General features: G+C 44.4%; 1 protein-coding gene across 5 annotated transcripts in view; it reads right to left on the bottom strand.

Annotated features, from left to right (window-relative positions):
- The window catches only part of VPS35L (VPS35 endosomal protein sorting factor like), a 118444-nt gene that overhangs the window by 32009 nt on the left and 60270 nt on the right, over window positions 1-26165 (bottom strand). For all 5 annotated transcript variants that reach the window (XR_003522932.2, XM_027610275.2, XM_027610276.2 and 2 more), the window contains 10 exons: window positions 26029-26145; window positions 23599-23652; window positions 20139-20219; window positions 17417-17479; window positions 16152-16237; window positions 14451-14531; window positions 12258-12321; window positions 9812-9910; window positions 8200-8277; window positions 7302-7416 (listed from right to left, as the gene is read on the bottom strand). Coding sequence is in view for 4 of the 5 variants with exons in the window: in XM_027610275.2 (XP_027466076.1) it covers window positions 7302-7416; window positions 8200-8277; window positions 9812-9910; window positions 12258-12321; window positions 14451-14531; window positions 16152-16237; window positions 17417-17479; window positions 20139-20219; window positions 23599-23652; window positions 26029-26145 (838 nt within the window). In the remaining variant the exon portion in view is untranslated. The remainder of the gene's footprint in view (window positions 1-7301; window positions 7417-8199; window positions 8278-9811; window positions 9911-12257; window positions 12322-14450; window positions 14532-16151; window positions 16238-17416; window positions 17480-20138; window positions 20220-23598; window positions 23653-26028; window positions 26146-26165) is intronic.

The raw sequence follows: 26165 nt of genomic DNA, 5'->3' as shown, positions 1-26165 counted from the left end.
AGACTGGACTGTTTTGCCAGGAATTCAGGTCTCTTGTCAGGCCCCAAACTATCTTCCTAACTTGATCTCCTGCTCATTCCCTCCAGATGCACTGTTTCCAGCCTGCAAGCCTTTGCTTCCACTCCTGTCTCAGCCTAGAATGCCCTCTGCCTCATTTCAGCATATAAACACCCTCCCTTACCCTCCAGGCTCTTCAATGCCACCTCTTTTATGAAGTTTCTTCTTTTCTTTTTTTTTTTTTTTTTGCTCTTCCAAGCCAAGGGTCCTCTCTCTCTCTCCTCTAAAATTCTGTTGCATGTTTTATGAACATCTTGCACATTTATCACAAGCTGCCTTGTGTAAGTGTAAACCGATGTGCTCTCCCCTATGAGCATGCAGTCTCTTTAAGTGCGTTCCTGTTCCGGCACAAGGCTTGGCACAGTGGCTTGCATGTAAGAAATGGCCAAGAGTGCTGGCAGGGGGAGGCAACTCGGAGACATTTATCAATATAAAGAGCTGACTGCACTTATGGGGAGACTCTCCCCTGCCCCTTTTCTGTGGGTTCCATCCATCCCAGGCCCTGATACTCCCTAAAGTGGATGGCCCATGCGTGTTGGGATGTGGGCGACCAGTTTCATGCCACCTGCCCACCTGTGAACTGTGCCAGCAAAAATAACCCACTTTGTCTCTGATCACCAGGGAGGCCTCAAGGTCTGAGAAGACAGTCACATCAGATGTATCCTTCAGGGGACGGTCTGAATAAGTTAGATACTTAGGTCGGTACATAGGTACATAGGTAAACATTTAAAAAATAATAAAAAGATGGGGCGCCTGGGTGGCTCAGTCGGTTAAGTGTCTGCCTTCGGCTCAGGTCATGATCCCAGGGCCCTGGTATCGAGCCCCATGTCGGGCTCCTGGATCAGTGAGGAGCCTGCTTCTCCCTCTCCCTCTGCCTCTCTCCCTGCTCATGCTCTCTCTCTCTCTCTGTATCTCTGTGTCTCAAATGAATCAATAAAATCTTAAAAAAAAAATTTCATGGAGCAGATACTCTTGCAGGGGAGAAAAGCAGACAATTATTTACATATTTACTTGTTAAATAACAACAGTGGTTAGTCCAGTGAGGGCAAAGTCAGGGTAACACATCCTATAAAATAACCTGACCTAACTCTTAGTTTGTTCGGGGGTCGAGATGCCAAGAATGGTGTGCCTTAAGAAGGGGCTTGTGAGCTATGCTCTAAAGGATGAAGTTGCAAAAAATAAATTTAAAAAAGTAAAATTTAAAAGGAGGGGGAGATAATTCTGGAAAGCACTATTAATAATAGTGCAAAGCACTGTTATTAATGAAAAGAACAAAACTACTTTGCTTGAATTGTTTTCTCTACCATTTCATCTTTGGAGGAATCGCAGACCTTTTTTGTTTGTTTTCCCAGATAATTTGGCGGGGTTAATCTTAAAAGAACAATCAGCTTTCCTGTGGATTTCTCAAGGTTTTGCAGATGAGAAGTTTGCTTTCAGAACCCCGAAACCACAGAGCTGTCATTGTATGTAGAGCTCCACAATGTACTTTCTGTCTTTTGAGAGACAGTTAGACAAGGTTAATATTAACTGAGCAGCTACTACGTGCCAGCGAGCCAAGTTCTCTAAATATGTTCTCTCATTTAATCTGCAACAGACAGGTGCCACAGCTGAGATCTCCACTTGACAGATGAGAAAACTGAGGCACAAAAGGGCCAACTCGTCTGGGGCCATCCAGCTTGTAAGTGGCAGAGTCGGGACCAGGGAACCTAAAAGTCACCATCGTGAGGGACGCATCCCGACATCCTGCTGTTGGCCAAACACGCCATGGGCTTTTGCACCTCCCATGCCTTTGCTCAAGCCCTTTACCCCACTTGGAACGCCAATAGCTCCTTCTTCCCTCCCCACTCCTCCCGATAAATGTATGTTCCCCTTCTAAGACCAAGCTTCAACAATACTTCCATTGTAAAACACTCTCCTTTCTCAGATTAGAAACTAGAAAGATAAAGGAACAAAGACAAAAATAAAGGGCAAAACAATCTGTTCCTGCTGTGGCCTGGTAATAATCTTCTAGAAAGAACCGCTCACAAACAAGAACAGAACTTATCTAGTGAACTGGCTGAAAGAAAAGGTCCACAGGCGTCTCCAGGTGAGAAGCACGAGTCCTCTGTTTCTCCTAACTACTGGGGCCAACTGGTGACTTTGGAACAACACCCTTCCCCCACTCCGGCCCCCTGACAATCCACTCCACGTGCTACACCAGTATGTCCAAAGGACCAGAACTGGGCCTCCCCTGTAAAAAGCCTTCATCAGCATCCCAAACGGGGCTGACAGAGTTCAACGGGAGTTTAATGTCAGGCTGGACCCAGTACTGACAAAGACACTGCCCGATAAAGAAGATACAAACTGAGGCTGGATCAGGGAGACCAGAAAATGAATCGGGGGGGGAGGACTGGTTTATTATTATTTTTAAAGATTTTATTTATCTGAGAGAGAGAGAGAGAGAGAGAGAGAGAGAGAGAGAGAGAGAGAGAGAGAGAGAGAGAGAGAGAGAGGGAAAACATGATGGGGGGAGGGGCAGAGGGAGAGGAAGAAGCAGACTGTTTACAGAGCAGGGAGCTGGATGTGGGGCTTGATCCCAGGACCCTGAGATCATGACATGAGCCGAAGGCAGATGCTTAACGACTGAGCCACACAGGTGCCCCGACGGGACTGTTTTATAACCACCGGGGTGGGGGGGGGGGCAGTGTGGAAGGCGGCATGGGGGGGGTGAACAAAAGCGGCCTATTTCCACAAGCTTCATTTAATTTATATGTAGCCTTCCCCTCTTAGTAAATGAGTGTATTATTCATTTTGGCCTGCAATTGCTGCATGTGGCTTTCGGACCAACAATAATAGGCTTTTAAGGTTCAGTGCCATAGCATTTGGAGACTGGAGGAAAAATTAGCAGATAAATTATTAAACATGAAGTGGACGCCACATTCCCGTCCCCCCTGCAGTGGCTTGAAGCGCAGGGTGAGGCAGACGAGGAGTCCAGGGCACGGACACCGAGGGCATCAACCACCCACCCAGCATGTACCAGGCTCTTCTGACACTGTTTATCTCCAGGTGTGGACCGAGGCCATCATGGGGCAGCACAACAGAGGAAAAGCCACCCAGGGCTCTTGTCAAATAGTTTTGGAGCAGCAAATCTTTGATGATGGGGGTGCCTCTATTTAGCTTAAGAATTTTTGTTTTGCCTTTTTTTTTTTTTTTAAAGTAGCATGAAGCCCCATCTGGGGTCCAGTCATAATAAGCTTGCCTGGGACCTACAATATTTTAGATCACGGTCCTTAGTTTCTAAGTTGGGAGAAGAAAGATCTAGGCTTCTAGAGCCTCTACTTATAGTTCATAGGTTTGATATCAGCAGCTATCCGTTCCTAATGTTTTAAGTTATGCAAAACTCGAGAGTTCCCATGTTAAGTCTACTATTCCTGAACTTTTTAAGAGGGAACCAGTTTATAATAAGATTTTAAGTTTCTTACATCAATCTAAGCTAATTAATCAATCCAAACTAATCTTCATTTTGCATAGCATCAGGGTTTTGGTGGTGGCTGTTCATTTTTGTTTCACCTTGTTTCTTGCTAACCCATCGTGCTTACCAAAGCAGGCACTAGGAGAAAGTTCCACGTTTACCAACACACAACAAGGACAGGTGGGGAGGGTGGATAAGCAACACACATACAGTAAGAAAACACACAGATCAGAAGTATAATGATGATCACGAGAGGATGGTACAGAGCATGATAGACTGGGGAGGTGCATTCAGCTAGAGTGGTGCTTCTAGCTAGACTGGACAGCAGAAGCTATCCTCACCAGGGGAGGCTTGATTCTCATCGCCTGCTCGGTAATTAAAAACAAAAACAAAAACAAAACCAAGCAGCCGGGGGAAGATCATTTTAGAAAGAGGGAATGGCAAGTACAAAGACTCTGAATTAGAATACACCTTCCTATGTTCAAAGAAAAGAAGCCAGCCAGTGTGGTTTAAGTACGGCGTGAGATGAGAACAAAAGACAGGCAGGCACCAGATCGCCTGAAGACTCATAGGCAAGGTGTTTGATGTAATTCCACATTTGGTGGGAAGCTACTGGAGTCCCCAGGTGTCAAAAGCAAAACTCAACAGACTTTGAAAAGGCTCGTGGGTAGCAATCACGTCTGAAGGCCTCGGTGCCCATAGCTGCCCCAGGTGAGCGAAGATACAGATCAATGTGCCAGAACTGCCATGCCAAGGACCACTCTCCAACCAACCCAAAGAACCCACCCAGGGCAACGGCAGCCGGTGGCGGATGGCCAACCCTGGCGTTATAAACTGTGAGGACAGGTGGGAGATGGGAGTGGAAGGCAGACCATCACTGAAACCATCGGCCCACCTCGTTCGGTGCCACAGAAACCAACTGTGTGCCCTGCAGATGCTCTATCACAGCGGTGAAGGGCCCGGCCTTGAGTCCAACAGAGCGGGGGCTGAGGGCTGGCTACTGAGCCCCTCCCCGCCGCAGTTCTCACCTGGGAAAGGAGGCACCAACCACAGGACCGCCTCACGTGGCTGTTGGGAGGATGAAATGAGACAGTATGTGCAAACGGCTCGTCACACACAAACGCTCCAGCCACGGTGCCTGGATCTCTGCTGGACGGCTACCTTGCTGCCAAGGCTCTGCACGCCAGCCCTTGACACAGACCGTCCCAGGAGCTGACAAGCACATCCTGTAGCAAACACCTACCTGAGGGCTTTCTCTTGGCTCAAGTGCAGAGCAGGAGAGGGAGCCGGGGAGGTGATGATCTAGAAACAGCCCTCAGTCAACGACAGATGGAATAGAGTCAATAACCCGAGTTCGATCGGTAGTGGGAGCGGAGAGCGGACCCCAGAGAGCCCTGAGCAGTGCCACCGCCGCCGCCGGCCCCAGTCACCATCACTGCAACAGTGAGCAGTGAGGCCGAGACCCAGCAGCCGCCCGCACCCCCCGCCCTCAGCGCTGCCCACACCAAGCCGGGCACCACGGGCAGCGGCGCAGGCAGCGGCGGCCCAGGCAGCCTCACATCGGCGGCGCCTGCCGGCAGGGACAAAAAAATCATTGCAACAAAGGTTTTGGGAACAGTAAAATGGTTCAATATAGGAAACGGATCTGGTTTCATCAAGAGGAATGACACCACGGAAGATGTATTTGTGCGCCAGACTGCCATAAAGAAGGATAACCCCAGGAAGTACCTTCGCAGTGCAGGAGATGGAGAGACTGTGGAGTCCGACGTGGCTGAAGGAGAAAAGGGTGCGGAGGCAGCAAATGTGACAGGGCCCTGGTGGAGTTCCAGTGCAAGGCAGTAAATACGCAGCAGACGTAACCAGTATAGACGCTATCCACGTCACTGGGGTCCTCCATGCAATTCCCACAGAATTACCAGAATAGTGAGAGTGCGGAAAAGAACGAGGGATCGGAAAGTGCTCCCGAAGGCTGGGCCCAACAGCGCCGGCCCTACCGCAGGTGACGCTTCCCACCTTACTACATGCGGAAACCCTCTGGGCGTCGACCACCGTATTCCAACCCTGGAAGGTGATGGAAGGTGCTGACAACCAGGGTGTAGGAGAGCAAGGTAGACCAGTGAGACAGAATATGTACCAGGGTTATAGACCGCGATTCCGCAGGGGTCCTCCTCGCCAAAGACAGCCTCTGGATGGCAATGAGGAAGATAAGGAAAATCAAGGAGATGAGACCCAAGGTCAGCAGCCACCTCAACGTCGGTACTGCCACAACTTCACTTACCGACGCAGACGCCCAGAAAACCCTAAACCACAAGATGGCAAAGAGACAAAAGCAGCCGATCCACCATCTGAGAATGCGTCCGCTCCCGAGGCTGAGCAGGGCAGGGCTGAGTAAATGCCGGCTTACCACCTCTACCATCATCCGGTTTAGTCATCCACCGCGAAGAAATGAAGATGAAATTCCAGCAATAAGAAATGAACAGAAGACTGGAGCTGAAGACCTTAAGTGCTTGCTTTTTGCCCACTGACCAGATAAAAAGAACTATCTGCATTATCTATGCAGCATGGGGTTTTATTTTTTACCTAAAGATGTCTCTTTTTGGTAATTGACAAACGTGTTTAAAAAAAAAAAACTGGTTTTTCTCAATACACCTTTAAAGGTTTTTAAATTGTTTCATATCTGGTCAAGTTGAGATTTTTAAGAACCTCATATTTAATTTGTAATAAAAGTTTACAACTTGATTTTTTTTTTTAAAATCAACAAACGGCAAGCACCCATTAATAAAGGTCTTAAAAAAAAAAGTCAATAACCCACTTTCCCTGCCCCTCAGGTGGGGCAGCACCGAGGCCGTCCCCTCGGTGGCTGACACCCCCTCCCAGAGATCCCCAGTGGGAACGTACCTCAGCTGCCCACAGTGGCACCCCCTCCCAGAGATCCCCAGTGGGAACGTACCTCAGCTGCCCACAGTGGTAACCTGCCCAATAGCGCACCTTTCGTTGGCTTCCTTCCCTTCCCTGTCTCAGCCCCCCATCACGTGACTGACATTCTCGGGGGGGTTGCCTCCCAAATAAACCATCTGGCTCCTCTAACTCGTACAGAAATGGGCCCTGAGCAGAATTTTTATCACTAACAGCAAGCTGTAGAGAGTATTCTTTCCATACTTATTAGCATCTATTTGTAGGTCTCTGGGGTTTCAAACAAACAAACATACGCAAAAAATAAACAGCCATGGGGCACCTGGGTGGCTCAGCTGTTAAGCGTCTGCCTTCGGCTCAGGTCATGATCCCAGGGTCCTGGGATCGAGCCCCGCATCGGGCTCCTGCTCCGCGGGAAGCCTGCTTCTCCCTCTCCCACTCCCCCTGCTTGTGTTCCCTCTCTCGCTGTGTCTCTCTCTGTCGAAAAAATAAATAAAATCTTTAAAAATAAATAAATAAACAAACAGCCATGTGCTGCGATGAAGCAGTCCTAACTTGTAAAATTCTCTAAGCACACCTCTCTGGGGGTGTCAAGCTGCCTGCCCTGGCCTGTGTGAGACAGGTTTCAGAAGGCCTTACAGGAAAATAGCATCAGGCTGCCATCTGTCTGACGCTATAAATGTGGGCACGTTCAGTGTGCTTCCCGCTACAGAAATAGATTTAAAACTCATCGTTTCTCGATCAGTTTTCTTTCCTACTTAGAGGAATCTCACACACACACACACACACACACACAAACCCTACCTACCTACCTACCTACCTCTGAGTCGGCTTCCCTAAGCAGCCAGGAAATGCTCCCAGGAGAAAACAATGGGCTTACCTTGGGAGAGGCACTGGTTGGCCAAGGCAACCTGACCAGAATGCAGGTAGAGATTGAGGCGCGTGAAGATGCCCACCAAGGAGGGAATGGTGATGAAGCAGTATGCAACACAGGCCTAGAAGGAAGGAAAGAAACATGGCAGGTGACGTAAGCAGTACCCTCACTGCAGCCTGGTCCTCCTGCTTTCATCCATCGCATACTTTCAAGAAAAAAACACTGAAAATAACGAAATCTCCTCATTCTGAGCCCCAATTTTCTTTTCTCGCCTCTGCAGCGTAGTCCAGCTGCCTCTGGGAGGAGGAGACCAGGCAAATAAGGGGCATAAGGGGGTGAGAAAAATAAATCTTCATCTGTCATAGCAGGAAGTAAATAGCTAATGCTTTCCATTGACCAAGAAGCAGACTTTTAAACCAATTACTTAAAAATATGGTGGTAATTAGAAGAAATTGCTCGAAAAGGTTTTGAGCGGGTTGGCTCTGAGAAAAGAGGTATGAAGTCAGGGCAGGGACGGTATGCTTATTTCTCACTGTCCTCTTTTTGGTCCCATTCTATTTTTTTTAAAACACAGATATGGATTGCTTTGATAAAAAGACCTTCCAGGTACAGGCACAAGCCAGAGAGAATTCAGCCAGCACAAAACTACAATCTGCCTCTTAACCCCAACACCCCACTCCCATAACACGTATCCAAATGGAGACTTCTTTGATCATTTCTTTTGAAATATCAAGAAAAGTGGTCTGTTCATAGGTAGTTAAGGAAAAATTAATCTGGAAAATCGATACTTAACCACCCCTAGGACACATTTACTTGTCTTTTTCTGGGAAGAGCAACTTAGAAACTTGCAAATCAAACAACTCACTGGAGTGCCAAGTCTGGGAGGCTTATCTCTAGAACATACCCGGACAAAGGCAGCTGTCTTTCTGGAATGATTTCCTTTCATTACTTTCCTTGTTTCCATTGCCAACCGGTTTACACTCTGGATTAATTAAAAAAAAACAGAAATAATTATGGAATGATGGCTGACTCAGATTAACGTCTTCCATAGAGATCTGGACATGAACTGCATACAAGTCAATAAGAACGAGCTATGCGGGGCCAAGACTGGTTAGCTCCAAACCCTGACATGCCTGAGGGGTCATCAGGCCTGATTCAGTCTCAGCCTTGAGCAAACATCTCCAACAGGGTAAGAACAAAAGGCACTCACAGAGTTAGTCATGCCTATCAGCCGGCATAGTGAATGACCATTTTCTGGTTTAATGAATAGCCAGGGTTCACTTCATTTCCAGAAATCCCACACACTAAGGTTGAGATCTGAGAGATCCTAAGAGAAACCTCCAAACCCGAGAGCCACCATACAATTCCCCTATGCAATACTAACATGAAGCGTAAGAACAGAAACAAGACCTACCACATCATATTCACAGCATCCAGGTGCTGTTCTAAGAGCTGTACATTCATCAGCTCCCTTAACTCCCCACGGCCCTACCAAGGTGGGCACTGTTACCTCCCCCCAACTTAGAGAGGAGTTCTCTACCTTTAGGTCTTAAGTTCAGTAATGCCACCTAACCTGCTAAGCAGCAAACAAATATATAAAAAGGTTGCTCTCCTTGGGAATTTACATGAAACAAAGCCATGGAGAATCTTTCAAAAAATATGCAAAGTTCGGACCTATGGTTCCCAAACCATGTACCATGACATCTTCGAGGGTTGGAACAAATTCATAGGTGCACCACAGTTTTTTTGGGAAACAGAGCAATGTTCAATTGTTGAGCACTGGGGAAAGCACCGGCGTGAGGTAGCTCACAGATTCAACACCGGACTGCATCCTGCTCCTCACAGCAATGCCCTACCTTGGTAAACTGGGTTTTCAGCAGCTGCTCTGATAAAAAACAAGTACAATGCAAAAATCAATGTGGGGAAAGAAAAATCAATGTGGAAGAGGGAACAAGGGTAGTGAGGCCAATCTGATGCTAAGGTTTGAGAAGTGGTATAGTGCTCAACAGGTACACATGCTTATTAGTAATTAGAATTATTTAAGAATAAAAATATATTATTTTTCATTCAATTCACATAGATTGTTATTTGAAAGAGTTATCCAGTTGTGAGGGCATAAATATTTAAGTTCTTTGAGTCCAGCTTCTTAATCAACAGAACTGTTTTTTCTTGGCCTGGGGGCACCATGAAAAGCTACCAAGATCCAACAATGCTGGGACTCTGGTTAAGTCATTAGAGCCATAGGTTAATATTTCTATGACTCATCAGTGCAACCCACTTTGCTGCTGGCGTATAGGAATGAGAATATGCTCATTTCAGAGAAAAAGAGGTTAAAAAAAAAAAGTCCAAAGACTTAAGCAAAATTGCAGATTTGAATAACCTTTGAGAAACCACCTTTTATGCCCTAAAGAATAGGAGTGTTATGGGGCCACAAGACTCCCAGATTAAATTCCATGCTTGGCATATAGATAATAAATATTTATTGAGAAAAGAAACGAATAAATGAAAATCCTTACGTGAATCAACTGCACAAGAACAGGTTCCAGGTTGCAAAACATGGACCTAGCCTCAACATAAAAACTGAGCTGTTGTTCAAAATCACGGCCAAAGGAAACCTAGAAGCAAGGGAAAAGATGCTGAGAATGTTATCTCTAGGGACCTCTGAGCACACACCATTGAGAAGAGTTTCCCTGAGCTTCGAGGGGTGGGGCAAGTCTGTGATGACAAGTCACCAAAAATCCCACCAAAATGAATGGGTGGAAATGCCCAAGGTATGCAAGCATGCATACAAGCACGCACGCGCACGCACGCGCACGCACGCGCGCACAAACACACACACACACACACTGGAATTTACTCCAATTAGACTTTACGTGACTTTGCCCAGCATATAACTGCGATATTACTATTACCACCTCCTCTTTATGACATGAGCACTGGAGTAGAACATAAAAAGACCAAAGGGTAACAGAACAGAATCTCAGAATGTAAATCGGATTTCCCAGGTTAGAAGGAAACCCCTGGAAAGGAAATAATGGAATTTTGTTTGTCAGCTGTGGCCTTTTCACAGAACATAAATTTGGTTATTGGGAGCCATTGGTCAGAGGGATTTCCCTAATAAGAGCCACACCTTTCTGCTTCCTGATGGGGAGTCCAAACTCAGCAACTTACGGGTGGTTGCTGGAGCCATAGGTGGAAGTTTCTCCATCAATAAAAATCCCCTCTTCTATTTCTTCAAATTTATGAACAGCTTGTTAGGAGGACAAACTTGACTGTTACAGCAATCATTTTTGCCCAAAGGAGGCTTAACATTGCGATTTCCATTACAGCTATCAGGTTTCACATCTTATTTCCTCATATTCTTTTCCATTCTAACTTGGTGGCTCTCAGACAGAGCCATAAAGGGATAAAATACCACCCGATCAGCACATAAATCAAGGGCAAGGAGAGTCACCCGGTAAAAGGTGCATTTCCCCCCACGACAATTGAAGGGTTAATTCTGATTTTGCATCAGAATGGATTGTTTTACCCAAGGAGTCAGGTGACCGATGACACTGACCCTTTTGTGGAACAAGTCACATTTTCAGGGTCCTTTTCAAAGTGCTCTAGTTATTTTCCTCTTGGTCAGGTTTTGTTTTGACACTTGTATTAAAACAGGACACTGGCAGCAGTTGTTACTTTAGCTTTGTGCACGAAGAATGAAAGCAAAGGTGGTTCTGGCTAGGAAGGGATGGTGGGGTTGTTCCCAAAGAAGGCTGCAAGAACCCCTCCCACTCTGCTTGGCCTTTTGCAGCGTCCCTGTGGACTCTTCCCATCTGGGGGTGGAGTCTACTTCCCCCCCTCTCCAAGGCCACAGCCCCGGTCACTGTTTTGACCAAGAGAATGTAGCAGGATGCGGCACCAGTCACTGTGTGATTACTGGATTTTGGTCTTAGAAGGCCCTGCAGCTTCTGTCCATGCCCGCACCATATAAAAGAGCCCGGCTGAGACGGCTGGATGATGGCAGAACAGCAGAAAGAGGCCACGCCGGTGAGAAATGAGGCCCCAACAGCCAGCACCAAGAGCCCAGACACGGGAGTGGGAGCGAGGCTGTCCTGGATCCTCCGTGGCCCCAATCCTGGTACACGGAGCAGCCTGACTCCACAGTCAACCCCCAGGATTGTTAAGAATTGATAAGACACTGTTATTTAAAGCTGCTAAGTTTTGGGGTGCCTGGGTGGCTCAGTCAGTTAAGCATCTGCCTTCAGCTCAGGTCATGATCCCATGATTCCAGGCTCTCTGCTCAGCGGGGAATCTGCTTCCCCCTCTGTCCTCCGCCCCCCACCCCATCCCCCGGCTTGTGCGCACTCTGACAAATAAACAAAATCTTAAAAGGAAAAAAAAAAGCTAAGTTTTGGGGTGAGTTGTTATGCACCAATTTTGCCCCTCCCCCCAGCATCGGTTCACCATCACCTGATGAGCAGCTCATCGGGTACCTCAAAGAGCCCCTACTCCCCACTCCCAGGGTCCACGTGACTGGGGCTGTGCAGGTGTACATATGTCCCCCAGGCCTGGCCAGTCAGTGTGTTTCTTCCCCCTCACTGCAGCAATTCATTCAGGTGACCCAAGTTCATCTGGAGACTCAATCCCAGGACTTCTGCTGGAGCCCTTCCTGCTGGGAACCCGGAGCTCTTCAGGGGCATGAGCCTGTCTGGGAGGACACCGAGCGAGCGGAACCCCGAGCCCGACACACACAGACGGCAGGTCCTGAGGACACATTTTTTTATTCCTTAAGCCAGTTCGTCTTGGCTCTCTTTGCCCCCAGGGGAGTGCTGGCTAATGTAAGACGTTTTCTAATTTCCTCTTATCTTAATAAAAATGAAAAGCACCAGGGAACATAATGTTAACTGCTTTCACCAGAGTTAAGGACAAACAATTACATCACATTTCCAAGTACCCTGAAACTTCTTCCCCAATACTTACCATTTTTATAAATCCATTAATCAAATATGCCAGCATTCTTTTCTCATCCTCAAGAGTGAGTGCACTAAAATCAATAATGGTACATAATTAACATTGAGGTAATAAATATAAGTTTCTAAAGAATATGTAAGAAGTAAGCAATTTAACAGGTCAGAACACTTTGCATTTTCTAGATTTAAAACACTCCCGACAGGCTGTGTCTCTTCTGATGAAAATGTATCATCTAAATGAACATAATTTAAGTGTGTTTCTCATCTCTCTCAAAGATGATGTTTTCAGGACATATTTATTGATAGCAAAGGAGAAGGAAACTTTCCCTTGGAATTTGGACAGCAAGGTCCAACTGCAAATATTTGTATTCCAGAGAAGTTTTGTTCAACATTTCAGGATAGAAAATTTCAAACAAGCAGCAAAGTCGAAAGAATTTTACAACACCCATATACACACCACCAGGATCCCACCATTATCATTTTACTATGTTTGCTTTATCACATAACTACCCGCTTCCCTCTCCATCCATCAATCCAGCTCATTTTGGGGAGGCATCTTAAAGTAAATTATAGATCGCAATTGCCTTTATTTAATAGTAGTATTAATACAAATATAAATAAGACAATGTCACGTCCTTAAGCTTCGACTACACATGTGAAGGCCTATTAATAGTTCCCCGAATTTATTTTTTTTAACAATTTAAGAGCCTAGAGAAAACAGGAGACAAGTTTTGTGTGTTGGTTTGTCCTTTCCATGTCCCTGGCAAAGACTGCATTCCATCCACTAACAAAGCAATGTTCCTTTCATTCTTTGAGATTCCATTTCCCAGCCCCCTCTGTAGTTGGGTACGACCATAGGACAGTTCTGGCCAATGGGATGTGAGCACAAGTGAGGGTGAGCTGCCCAAGTTTCTCGCAGAAAGAAAACCACTATCCTCCAATGCCTGCAGGCTGTACATGGACATGGTAGAGGTAAGCCAGCTTCCCCCAGCAAGACAAGGGCAACACCCCAGAGGAATGGCCGAACAACAAGACAGAAGGAACCTGGATGGTGCTCTACAGCAGAGTGGCCCTACCCCATCTGATCTCACACCTTTAGCAAGAGAGAAATAAACCTTCTATTTTACCGAAGCTAAAACCCGGTATCCTACTAAGGCAAGTGCCTTTCTGATGTGTTTTGTGCCTTTATTTCTATTTTTGTCCAACTAAAAAGCCTATCGGTTGGTTCCATGTACTAGAAAAAGTCTTGATATTTTGATTTTGGTAACTATTCACGAGGCTGACAACACAAGATCATGAAAATAAAGATTCCAAAATTCAGAAGAAAAAAAAAGAAATACAATTCATCTTGCTGATGGTTAAGTTCTAAAACCGTTTTCTCCATTCTTGTAACATTTTCCAATGACTCAAGCTGCTGTGCTTAAAAATTCTGTGGGGACTAAAATTTCAGCCACAAATGAGCAGGAACTGCTTCAAACACAATCAAATGGAAACATGTAACAGAAAAAAACTAGAAAGCAAAGGAGTGATAGTTTGGCCTCTGATCCAGAGGTAAGGCTAACGCACAGGACTGAGCCTCAGGTCTACCAAACACCTAGAGCCCTTCATGTAAGGAAGAAAAGCTATTTCATTTGAATTTCAAGTAATTGGCTAATAACGAGAAAAAATGTAAAGACTATGTTACTGGATGAGTGAACTCATTATTATTGTATCTGCTGCTCTCAAATCTCCAGGAGAGGTGGAGTTTGAGTTCACGCCTTTTCCTCTCAACAGATACCCCTTTGTAAAAACATCTGCCATCTCGGCACGCCTTGGTGGTGTAGTCGATTGAGTGTCTCTTGGTTTCAGCACAGATCACGATCTCAGGGTTGTGGGATCGAGCCCCACATCAGGCTCTGTGCTCAGCGTGGAGTCTGCTTGAAGATTCTCTCCCTCTGCCCCTCCCCCCGACTCGCTCTTGCTTTCTCTCTCTCTCAAATCAATCTTTAAAAAAAAAAAAGACCTGCCATTTCATTTTCTCAGGAAGGTTACCCTCAGCCTCTCTCTTCTCCTAGACTAGAATGTCCTCATTAGCAAGAATTTTAATAGACCCCATAAAATAATAGTATCCACAGTGGCAGCTTAATGCAGTAATTCCCCAATGTACTCTTATGTGGTATTAAGACCCAATCCATGTTATGTTTCAGCCTTAAGCGTGGCTTACTTTACAGAGTCATGCATGGTCTTGCACACGTGCAAAAGGGCATTCAGAATCACAGGGTCCTTTGTGGGCTCTTGCTGATGCCTACAAGACATTTAAAGACAACAGTATAAGTTATGTCCACTCACAGCAATGAAGGCATGGGTTGAGTTTCTCCTCTATCACATCTATTTGAGAAATAGCAAATTACCCAGTTGGCATTGAACATGTAATGGGCAATGTTCTGGTTTTACTCTTAATTCTTCCTTCAATAACAAGTTTGCTTTTCTACACATATTATAACTTCTCCTAAAATCATGGTAAATCCTACCAAATCATGGTAAAGCTGCTGCATTTCTAAGCCAGGCAAAGGGCAGACCTGATTTTTTTACATTTCTTTCTAAAGCAGTCCACAACCCATTTACAACTGTATTAAGTGCCAGGCAAAATTGTAATTTGGCTTTTCAAATAATACAGAAGGACAAGGTCTTATAACAAATCTTTATGTAAGTAAAGGAAGTATATTTGTTTCCAAGCATATGGAATTAATATTTCAGGAAGACAACACAAGGAAAGCTTAAAACATACATTATTCAAGCAACATCTAACTCAATTTTCCAAACCAGGGTTATTTAAGTTCCATCTTAACACACTTTATTTTACCATATCTATATATTTAATATTTAAAGCAACTTTAGGGGCGCCTGGGTGGCTCAGTCAGTTAAGCACTGCCTTCAGCTCAGGTCTTAATCTCAGGGTCCTAAGATCGAGCCCTCCATTGGGCTCCCTGCTAAGCGGGGAGTCTGCTTCTCCCTCTGCCTGCCTCTCTTCCTACTTGTGCTTTCTCTCTCTGTCAAATAAATAAATAAAATCTTTAAAAAATAAAGCAACTTTAACTTTTTAAATTTAATTCTGTCCTAAAAAAAAATACATGAAAACACCAATTAAACTAGCTGTATATTGAATACACTTTAAATATACAAGTTTTCAAATCAAAATCAAAATCTCTCCTCCACGTGCCACCTAGAATTATTTCCTGTACCACCAACAGTAGGTTGTTTGGGGAAACACAGATTTAGTCAAAAGGAAAGCAACTGAATTTAAAAATCAATCACAAAGGGGCGCCTGGGTGGCTCAGATGGTTAAGCGTCTGCCTTCGGCTCAGGTCATGATCCCAGGGTCCTGGGATCGAGCCCCACATCGGGCTCCTGGCTCAGCGAGGAGCCTGCGTCTCCCTCTGCCTCTCTCCCTGCTCATGCTTTCTCTCTCTCTTTATCTCTGTGTCTCAAATGAATAAATAAAATCTTAAAAAAAAAAGAAAGAAACCCCAACCTTTAAAAAAAAAAAAATCAATCACAAATCTAAGGCATTGAAGACGGAAAGCTTTCTAGCTCTGTGACCTTGACAAGTATGACTTTATTTTTATCTTTTAAAATGTTACTCCCTAAGTAGTTCATTAACAGATTGCTCCTTCCAAAAACACATCCGAATACAATGTAGGTGATGGCCAGGCTCCAACTACTACTTATGGCTTTGTCTTCTTAGGCACTAATTACAAACTTTTATCATGACTGCTCCTTGTAATGTGTTTTTCCTCTCCATGTTATTTTAGATGTTAAATGCATACAGATCATTAGGCCTCCAAGGACACAGAGTGATTCTTATCCATATGCTTCACAGGGGCATCGGGAATCCAAGCTTCTGGTGACACCGTGTTACACTTACTTGATAAAAACTTCCATGATGCACTTGCAAACCTCCACCCGCACACTCTCTTTCTGAAACATGTCCAGAAACGGCAAAAATTTTTCCTAAAAACAAAACAAAAAAAAACAAAACACTCTCCATGCAATTTACACAAGTTGCTGAAGGGATTTGTTGAGTCACTTTTTCTTTGAAGGTCAGAGCAGAGAAAGAGCTATTCATCTCTCTGAGGTAGGTCAGAGGAGGACCCACCTGAAAGCAGGTTTGTGAAAGCTCGTAGGGTTAAAACCACTGACACGCCCCAGGGGTCAGGACTGGGGCCAGCGAACATTTTGGGAACCATCTGGGCAAGCTTCAGATGACCACGGGCTTCTCCAGGTAACAACACACAAGGTGGGCTTCTTTTTTACGACTGTACTGATCAGAGAAAGGAGAGCCAGTTGTTCAGAGTGGCCCCCACAGCCTGACTCTACATTTACTAACTGTGCCACCTAAAAAAACAAACAAACAAACAAACAAAACTGTGCCACCTTACTCAAGTTACTCCACCTCCTCCAGCATCAGTTTTCCCAACTGTAAAGTGAGAATTCTAACTGCTCCTACTTCCTAGCGGTGTTGTGAAAATGGTACGAGGCAACGCATGCAAAGTTCCAGCACGGTGCTTGGGGTATGGAGAATCTCCAAAAAATAAGAGGTTCTATTTTTAAAATAAACAAGAAACAAACAGTTCCGTGAGTGTACATGAATGGAAACCCAAAGAGGGAGGCGTGACAGGGAAGAGAATCCTCTAGATTTGTACTTGCCCAGGGCAATGCAGCCAGTGTGAAGGGGCATCGTGGGGTATTTTAAAATGTGAGGGACACATAACAAAAATTTCAACTGTCAGACAATGAGACAACAATTAGTTCGACGTACTCCAGAGTTTCAATGTTAGACTGTATGTGTGATAAAAAGCAAGTGTCCTGTGAAAATCAGTGTGGAAGAGAACACCCAGTCTGACTCCCAGGTTTGAGAAGCTGTGTGCTGTTCAAGAGGGGCACACATTCCATGAGCGAGTCATGAAAGAAAGAAAGATAATATTTTTCTCTCCGTCTGGGTACTCATTTTTCGAACGCTGATTAAGTTGTTATGCCATAAATACTGAAGTTGTTTAGACCTAACTACTTTCTAAAGGGAACTGTTAAGTATTTCTTTTGGCTTCGGACACCATGAAAACATGACCGAGACACTAAGTGAACCTCTGACTGAGACAAAATTTCCAAAGGTAATTAAGGAATGCTACTTACCACTGAGAAAAGAACGGAGAAATCGTGGAAGTGGGCAATCACTTTCTTAATTATTGAATGAAGCTGCAAAACCGAACAGAAAACACATCATTAATAAAACTTGGATATATTTTTTCAAGATTTTATTTCTAAGTAATCTCTACATCCAACGTGGGGCTCAAACTCACAACCCCGAGATCCAGCCAGGCATTCCAAAAGTTGGATATTTCTAAAAGGCAACCTTCTTTCATAATTTGAAATTACAATTACAATAAGGGAAAGCTGGGTGACTTGGGAACGGGAGATTACTGGGGGTTAAGGTTAGGCCCTGTCTCAGTCTGAGTTTGCCCATTTTACTCTGTAGTCTTGGGAAAGCCACTTCCCAGCCTCATCTTCCTCCTCTGTAAAATGGAGAGCAAAGCAGTACCTGGCTCACTGTGAGGGTTAAACAGGATGGTTCGTGTAACGTGCTTACAGCAGTGTAGTGCCTTTCCTTGGAAAGCTGTCTATTATAAAGTCAGCTATGAATATTCAAGGCGGGGGGGCAAACAGCTTCGTCAAAGGGCCACAGAGCCATTACAACTACTCAGCACGGCTACTGCAGCTCAAAAGCAGCCAGAGAGAGCATGTAAGCAAATGGGCATGGCTGGATCCAATATAACTTTATTCACAATAACAGGTGGTGGGCTGCATTACATTTGGTCTATGGGTCATACTTGGCACACCCCTGTTCCAGCCCATCATGGCCCTGTGTTTTTTGACGACTTCTGTGGAGAAGCAATGAACAGAGTTTGCTGGTGGAGTCAAAGGCCACATCATTACCCAAGGATGATGGCACAGTCTCTAAGGTCAGCTCCAGATACTCACGTACTGATGTCTACCCCCCACCACCCTGAGATACACACAGTCCTGTTGACAGGGAGAACCACAGAGGTGTTTTTTCTAAGGAAAATATAAACCTCCGCCCCCGGTTACTGTCCAGAAGAGAAAATTTACTGACAGGTACTTTTGTTTACACTAAAAACACGGCTGTTGAAATCGTTTGTTTAAATCGCTTAAGACGGGGCTCCTGGGTGGCTCAGTCGTTGAGCGTCTGCCTTGGGCTCAGGTCATGATCACAGGGTCCTGGGATCCAGCCCTGCATCGGGCTCCCTGCTCCGCGTGAAGCCTGCTTCTCCCTCTCCCACTCCCCCTGCTTGTGTTCCCTCTCTCGCTGTGTGTCTCTCTGTCAAATAAAATCTTTAAAAAAATAAAAAAATAAAAAAAAATAAATCGCTTAAGACAAGGGGCTCACAACTCATATGGGTGGCTATCCAGAATGCAGGCTGACCCCTGGGGTACCTTTCATAAATTGCTTCTAGATATGACAGAATTGTATAATGTAATTATTCCTCTCTCTCTCTTAGGAACGGACTGCATTAAAATTATGTTAAAGTCTTCAATTAAATGGGTCCCTAGGAGTCAAGGTCTTACTAAATATTCCTCAACAAAAATTCTAATGCATCTCAGTCTTCATATGCACCCAAGATCTTGCTGACCCACAAGGGTATGACCCATCTCCTTTACACGGTTCATTTACTCAGTGATGCTTACCAAGAGCCTGTTGTGCAAGACTATCACCCGGAGAAAAATGTCAGGTATTCAGTGCCTATTCAATAAATTCTAATGATGAACTATTTTAATTAGCAAATGGTGAAAACACTCTTACCAAAATGTTAGAATTCTAACCTTCTTACAAGAACATGTAATTAATTTTCTTCTACTAAGTGAAGCTAAAAATTGATTGCAATAAGCGCCAGAACGTCATGTTATTAAATAAAAAATAAAATCTTAATTAGGTTGAAAGTTACTTGACAGTAAATGAACCTTCGCTGGATTCTGTATTGGAGGAGGAAAAAATCTGCTATCAAGGACATTGGACTGTGGAGGAGACAATAAGGTATTAATGTTAAATTCTCTAGAGTCGATAATTGAACTGGTTATATGGAGAATGTCCTTGTTCTTAGGAAATATTCATTGAATTCTTCAGAGGCAAAGTAGATGATGTATGCAACTGTTTCTTCCTCAGAGAAGCCAGAAAAAAATTTACACACATATAGTGCATATGTGTACATATGATAATGATAAAGCAAACATGGAAAATGTTTACAGTTGGTGAATCTGACTAAAAAATAATGGGAGTTCAGGGGTGCCTGGGTGGCTCAGTCAGTTAAGCGTCTGCCTTTGGCTCAGGTCATGATCCCAAGGTCCTGGGATCCGCATCGGTCTCCCTGCTCTGCGGGAAGCCTGCTTCTCCCTCTCCCACTCCCCCTACTTGTGTTCCTTGTCTCTCCCTGTCAAATAAATAAATAAAATCTTTAAAAAATAATCATAGTAATGGGAGTTCTCTGAACTATTCTATTTTCCAATAAGTTTAACTACTTCCAAATAATAGTTTAACTGGAAAACACAGGCCCCTTACTTACTGGTGCCAAGCAACTGTGCCAGGGCATCTCATATCATATCTCATGCAATCCTCATAGCCACTCTGAGTGTAGGACTATTAGCCCCATTTTACAAGTGAGAAAACTGAGGCACAACAAGGTTAAGTAGTGGAGTGAAGGGCAGATGGCGATGATATGGCAGAGCTAGGATTTGAACCCAGGATTATCTGACTTTACAGCCTGACCCATGCAACACGCCTATGTGATTCAACAGAGTACAATTCCTAACAGTGTGGAAATCAGGAAAGCAAAGCTGTTACCTGAGGGTAGGAGTCTTCAAATGCACGATCTGGAGTCATGTGCTTGATGACATCAGCCAGAACAGTATTCACCTCTCGTTTCTAAGAGGGGGGGGATAAACCTGTGTTAGACACTGAAAGGCAGTCACTGACCACTTTTCTGGGGCAAAGGACTAACATTTTCAGAACATACCACATACTTTCCAGGAAACAGTTTCAAATCTGCTGGAAATAATATTAAGGGAGAACCCCCACCTATATCATAGCCCTGAAGGTAACTACTTCTGCACCAGGTCAGGACTAAAACATTGTTCTCAAAGGTTCTGGGGTGTTACACTATCCCCGCTGCTTTCCCTGAGTGCTGTTAAAATCAGCCGTGCCACTCTGTCCCTGCCTGTCCCAGGCCGCTCCCCTGGCGCTGGCGGACGGCACAGTGCGGCCTTGTGGGAAGTGTGCGGACTCAGCCCCTACAAGCTGAGTGACCTCGATGCCCACCTTGGCTTTTGTCATCTCTATCAGGGGGTCAACCAACCACGGCCCAAATCCAGCCCTGGGCCTGTTTTTATACAGCCCACGAGATAAAAATGATTTTTACGTTCAAACCAGAAGAGTAATATTTCATGACAAAAATATGAGATTCAAATTTCAGTGTGCATCAAGTTTACTGGAACACACAGCTGTACTCACTCATATATTGTCTGTAGCTGCTCACATGCTGCAATGACAGAGTTGGATACTTGTGACAGAGATCGTATGGACCACAACACATCAAATATTTACTGTCTGGCTCACCACAGAAAAGCTATGCTGACCCCTGGTCCTTATAACAGGAAGAACGAAGCCTCCTGGCAAGGTCTCTCTGAAGCTGCATAGCTCACAGGTAAGGCGCCTGGTATTTGATATTTGTTATCTAAATAGTTGCCATTATGTTTACTCTCTTGCCTAATGCTCATTAAACTCCCTGGCACCGACATGTTTATCCCCCATTTTAGAGATGAGGAAGTGGAGCTCAGAGAAGTTACATGACTTAGCTAGGGTCACACAGCTTAAAAAAAAAAAAAAACTGACAATGGCACTGAAAGGAACCAGAGCTCCTTGGAGAAACAGCTGATGCTGATTAACATGACATAATAAAATAAAATTAAAAAAAAAAAGAAGAACTATGCCAGGGAGCCTACAACATCTTATAAGAGAAAGCAAGGAAGGCATCAAAGACTACGGAGAACATGTCAGAAGGACTCAGGAGCCAACCTGAAAAGCCATCCACTGGACAAAGAAGGGACAAATGAGCGTCAGTAAGAATGATGTAATTCAAGTATATTTAAATCCATGTGCTCCTAAAGACACCAACAACTACTACTCACTGGTCACCTTTGGGGATGCTGAGGAATCAAGCCTCATTCTAAAACTAGTAAGGGAAAGGAAACAAACCAGCAGCATCCCTGCCTTTTCTGCACAAGCTGTACCTCAGGGTAACCAAACACCCGACGTGAAAAGTTTCTCTTTCTACAAGTATCCCAGCTAATGAACAGAGAAGAGTTGATTGTAATTCCAGGTATCACCATTTTGCAGCCCCTGAGAAACAGTGAGATGCAACGAGCTTCGGTGGCTGCCCACGTTATAGAGAGACAGCCTGATACTGTGAGCTTCCCAGGAGAAGCGCCCAACCACCACCCACAGTGCCAGAAACTCTAATCTGAAGCTGATGAAGTCTCTAGAACTAACTGCTGATTGGCAGGATATATTGACAGCAAAAGAACACCATCACCAGATGCAACTAGCTGGTCTAGACTGGGAAACTCTACAGGACAAAGATCCCAATTTTTTTTTTTTTTTAAAGAATATCTATTTTTTTTTAAAGATTTTATTTATTTACTTGAGAGAGAGAGAATGGGAGATAGCACGAGAGGGAAGAGGGTCAGAGGGAGAAGCAGACTCCCTGCCGAGCAGGGAGCCCGATGCGGGACTCGATCCCGGGACTCCAGGATCATGACCTGAGCCGAAGGCAGTCGCTTAACCGACTGAGCCACCCAGGCGCCCAAAGATCCCAATTTCTTCAACAAATAAATCACAGATGGGGGGGAGGGAAAGGAAGGGAAGGAGGGGGGGAAAGAGAGAGAATTTACAGTTTAAAAGAACCCTAAGAAGTCTACGGCAATGTACAGGCTTTATTTTAATCCCAGCTGAACAATAAACTCTAAAAAAAATTGCAAGACAACTGGGGACATCTGATCATTGATTTTTAAGGATATTAAAAGCAGTATTTTTTTTTTTTTAGTTAAGATAGTCAGGATTTGGTTTCAGAAAAGGGAATCTTATATTTTACATATATGTGCTGAGAACTGGCAGGTGAAGACACAGTGTTTGAGATTTGCTTCAGAATAACCCAGGGGTGGAGAGAAGGGGTAAAGATCTAAATGAAACAAGATCTGTCATGAGTTGATCATTTCTGGGTGATGAGTTCAAGGAATATCATGTCTGAAGTTTCCAAAATAAAGCATAAAACCAAAATTGGACCAAAGAAACAAAATCAACAGAGCAGCACTTACATAATGCTTAAAACAAGGCCAAAACCAATTTAAAGGCCCGAATGGTGGCTGCCTTCAACTTCCAACGGTTGGGGACTGTGACTGAGAGCACAGTTCAGGGGACTTCGGGGAGTTATTCCCTGCTTCTATGGACCATGATCACATGGATGTACTTCCTCAAGATTCATTAGGTAGCAAACTTACAATACATGCATTTTTCTGCATATATGCTATACTTCGGTTTTTAAAAGCTGATGAAAATTTGGATTCTGGCAACAGGATTTGAACCCAGGTGTGCCTGCTTCTAAAATCTCTGTTACTTGGCAAGCCCAGTTATTTCCCAAACTAAGATTCCAGTATGGGCACAGGAAAAGAAGTGCCTCTGCTTAGAAAAAAAATTACACACAAGTCAAATATGTGGAAATGGTACTGAATGGACCCCCCAGGGAGAGTCACAATGCGCTTTAGCAAGTAAGCATCTTAAGGTTTCCGATGGTGAAAAAAACTGCTTCCCTTGGTATAAGGGAGCATTTCCCCAATTTACACGTGAGTATGGAATACTTTTGTTACAATGTACATATTCAGGGGCGCCTGGGTGGCTCAGTCTTTAAGCATCTGCCTTCGGCTCAGGTCATGACCCCAGGGTCCTGGGATCAAGGCCCTGCATCCGGCTCCCTGCTCCGCGGGAAGCCTGCTTCTCGCTCTCCCACTCCCCCTGCTGTGTTCCCCCTCTGGCTGTCTCTCTCTCTGTCAAATAAATAAAAATAAAATCTTTTAAAAAAAAATGCACATATTCATGCTCTACGGCAGTGTAACATAAAGGATGTGATTTTTATAAATTAAGGACAATTACCATTGTAAAATGCCTAAATGCCTCAGCTAGCCTCGTTCATTATTATAAACATGAATAAAAACATAACTCTTCCAGAAACAATACCGCAGGCCACACATACCGTGAAATGCTTGCAAGTGTACTCCACCCACACTTCGGCACAGTTAATGTAGTCCTGCAGAGAAAAAGCAAAAATGGCTTGACGATAAGAACACCCTGAGGGGCCTTATGGTAAAAGCTCATCACGTACAAACCCCTTCAAGAGCTCTGACAATTAAAAGAGGTAAGTGATAGGAATTTCAAGACTGGTTGGTTCATCTACAGAAAAGTCTAGCCCACCGATATATTTTACCCTAAGAAGCAAGTTATAGAAATACAGAAGTTGCATGAAACTAACATTCCAGAATTGCTACTTGGGCCAAGATAGAATCTGGGAAGAACTGAAAGGCAGTGGAGATAAAAGTCATGAGTCCGGGCCACACCTCAGCAGAGACATTGATGGTGGATCTGGTTGAAGACCAGAATTAGGGGCGCCTGGGTGGCTCAGTCATTAAGTGTCTGCCTTCAGCTCAGGTCATGATCCCGGAGTCCTGGGATCAATCCCCGCATCGGGCTCCCTGCTCAGTGGGAAGCCTGCTTTTCCCTCTCCCACTCCCCCTGCTTGTGTTCCCTCTTTCACTGTCTGTCAAATAAATAAATAAAATCTTAAAAAAAAATGAAGACCAGAATTAAATGTGATTTTTGCACGTTCTGAGAAAAAAAAAACAAACGGGCTTCCTACCTTTAAAAAATAAACCATTTTTCTGATAGAGGGGTGATGTGTATGTTGTAAAAAGGCTAAGAAAACACTGAAGATTTCAAGTAAGAAATTACGTGTTAGATTCAAGTAGGGGGGAGGGCCCACAGAGAGCCCATGGGATGGTCATGGAAATGGCAGTGGACAGCTAGGTACGGCTGCGTGCCCCAGAAGACACTCAAGGTGGGGAAACCAAGCGCTCGAGTGTGTCTCTTCTGTTCCTATACTTTAAGGGAAAGAAAGAAGAAATGAAGAAGGAAGAAAATAGTTATCTCGTTCACAAAAGAAAAGCCAGGAACATCTGAAGGTCGGACTGGAAAGCGAAGGCTGTGTGAAGTTCAAGACTGAAGAAAACCATCAATGTGGCCTTTTGATGCAAGGTTGCTTGGAAGCACTCACTCAAAGGCATCAGAGGCCCGGGGACTGGACTTTACACATGCTAAATAAGCTGTTCAGTTAGCCAATCACAGTTAAGTTAAACAGTTTAGTTTATGAAGTTTAGTGACGGTTTTGCTAAACTTAACCTAGGTATTTGATTTGGTAAACAAGTCTCTGGTATTTCTAAATTAGGCCAGTATTCGCAATATACTATTGTAAGTGCGGTGACTGGAAAGGGGTTTATAACCGAACTCACTCTAATATTTCCTTCTTGGTAAATGATTGTGTCAAATGTTACGTACCCTTATTGAGTTATTTGCTGGGTTTTGGACTAGATGTTTGCGTCCAAAATGCCTGTGTTGAAAATCCCAGCCCCTCAGTGTGCGGGCATTAGGAGGTGGTTTTGGGAGGTGATAGGGTCATGAGGGCAGAACCCTCATGAATGGGATTAGTGCCCTAATAAAAGAGACCCCAGAGAGCCCACTCTCCCTCTCTGCCAAGGGAGGAGGAAAAGCTGGCTGTCTGCAAATCCAGAAGAGGGCCCTCACCGGAATCTGACCAGGCTGTCACCCTGATTTCAAACTTGCAAACCCCAGAACTGCAAGAAATAAATTTGTTGTCTGTAAGCCCCCTGGTCTGTGCTGTTCTGTTATAGCAGCTGAACTAAGACATGCTGCTAGCAGGAGAGGAACGGTGTGCGGTGTGAAGTCTGCCCAGCCGGTCCTTCAGCCAAAGGCAGTCAGTACCATTTACCTAGTGGCAGCCACAAAACTTGCTGGCGTGCTGCCGACAAGGATGGTGAGATGGGCAACCCAAACCTCGAGCACTATGGTGCTACACACCTTTGGCACCTAACACTGGCTGGTCCATCTTTCCTAGACTCCCCGACCTGAAGTTGGGGGAGAATGAGGCCCCAGCTGTCTCTGCTCAGGGAACAACAGTTCAAGGGACAACAGTTGGAATTCCCTTCTGCTAATTACAGTTTTGACTTCTGATCTTCCATTTAGGAATATCTTACTCAGTTGTTACTTTCAAATCCAAGTACTATAGACAGTTGTACTTTGGATGCTGTTTACAAAGCCAGAGGCCTTTTAAAGTTTCAAATATTTATAATTTTACACTTTTAGTAAATCCTGAAGCCTCAAGAATTAGACATAATTAGGATACAAAAACCAAATAAATATATCTTTAGAGCTATCAATTCTCCACTATAGGTTAGCAAAAACAATTAAAAGAAGTATTATTTCTAAAAAAAAAAAAAAAAAAAACCCAGACATATGATTAGTCAAAAGATAATTTTTTTTAAAGGAAAGAACATACTGCAGAACTTGGACAAAAGGCAGGCACAGTCGATCTAAGGTCTGAATAGTCACCCACCTGTGGATTCTTCAACTTAGTGATGACTTTCCAAGCTTCATTGAGAATCTGGAGTCGATCGCCCTCAGGAGGGTCAGCCAAGGCCAAGTTTAACCCCAATGAGCGAAAAAGGAGATGCTAAGAAAAACAGTGAACCA

The sequence above is a fragment of the Zalophus californianus genome, chromosome 10, assembly GCF_009762305.2.
Source record: "Zalophus californianus isolate mZalCal1 chromosome 10, mZalCal1.pri.v2, whole genome shotgun sequence".
NCBI classification, from domain to species: domain Eukaryota; kingdom Metazoa; phylum Chordata; class Mammalia; order Carnivora; family Otariidae; genus Zalophus; species Zalophus californianus.
Note: the sequence above shows the minus strand (reverse complement) of the source record. Positions and strands in the feature narration are given on the sequence as shown.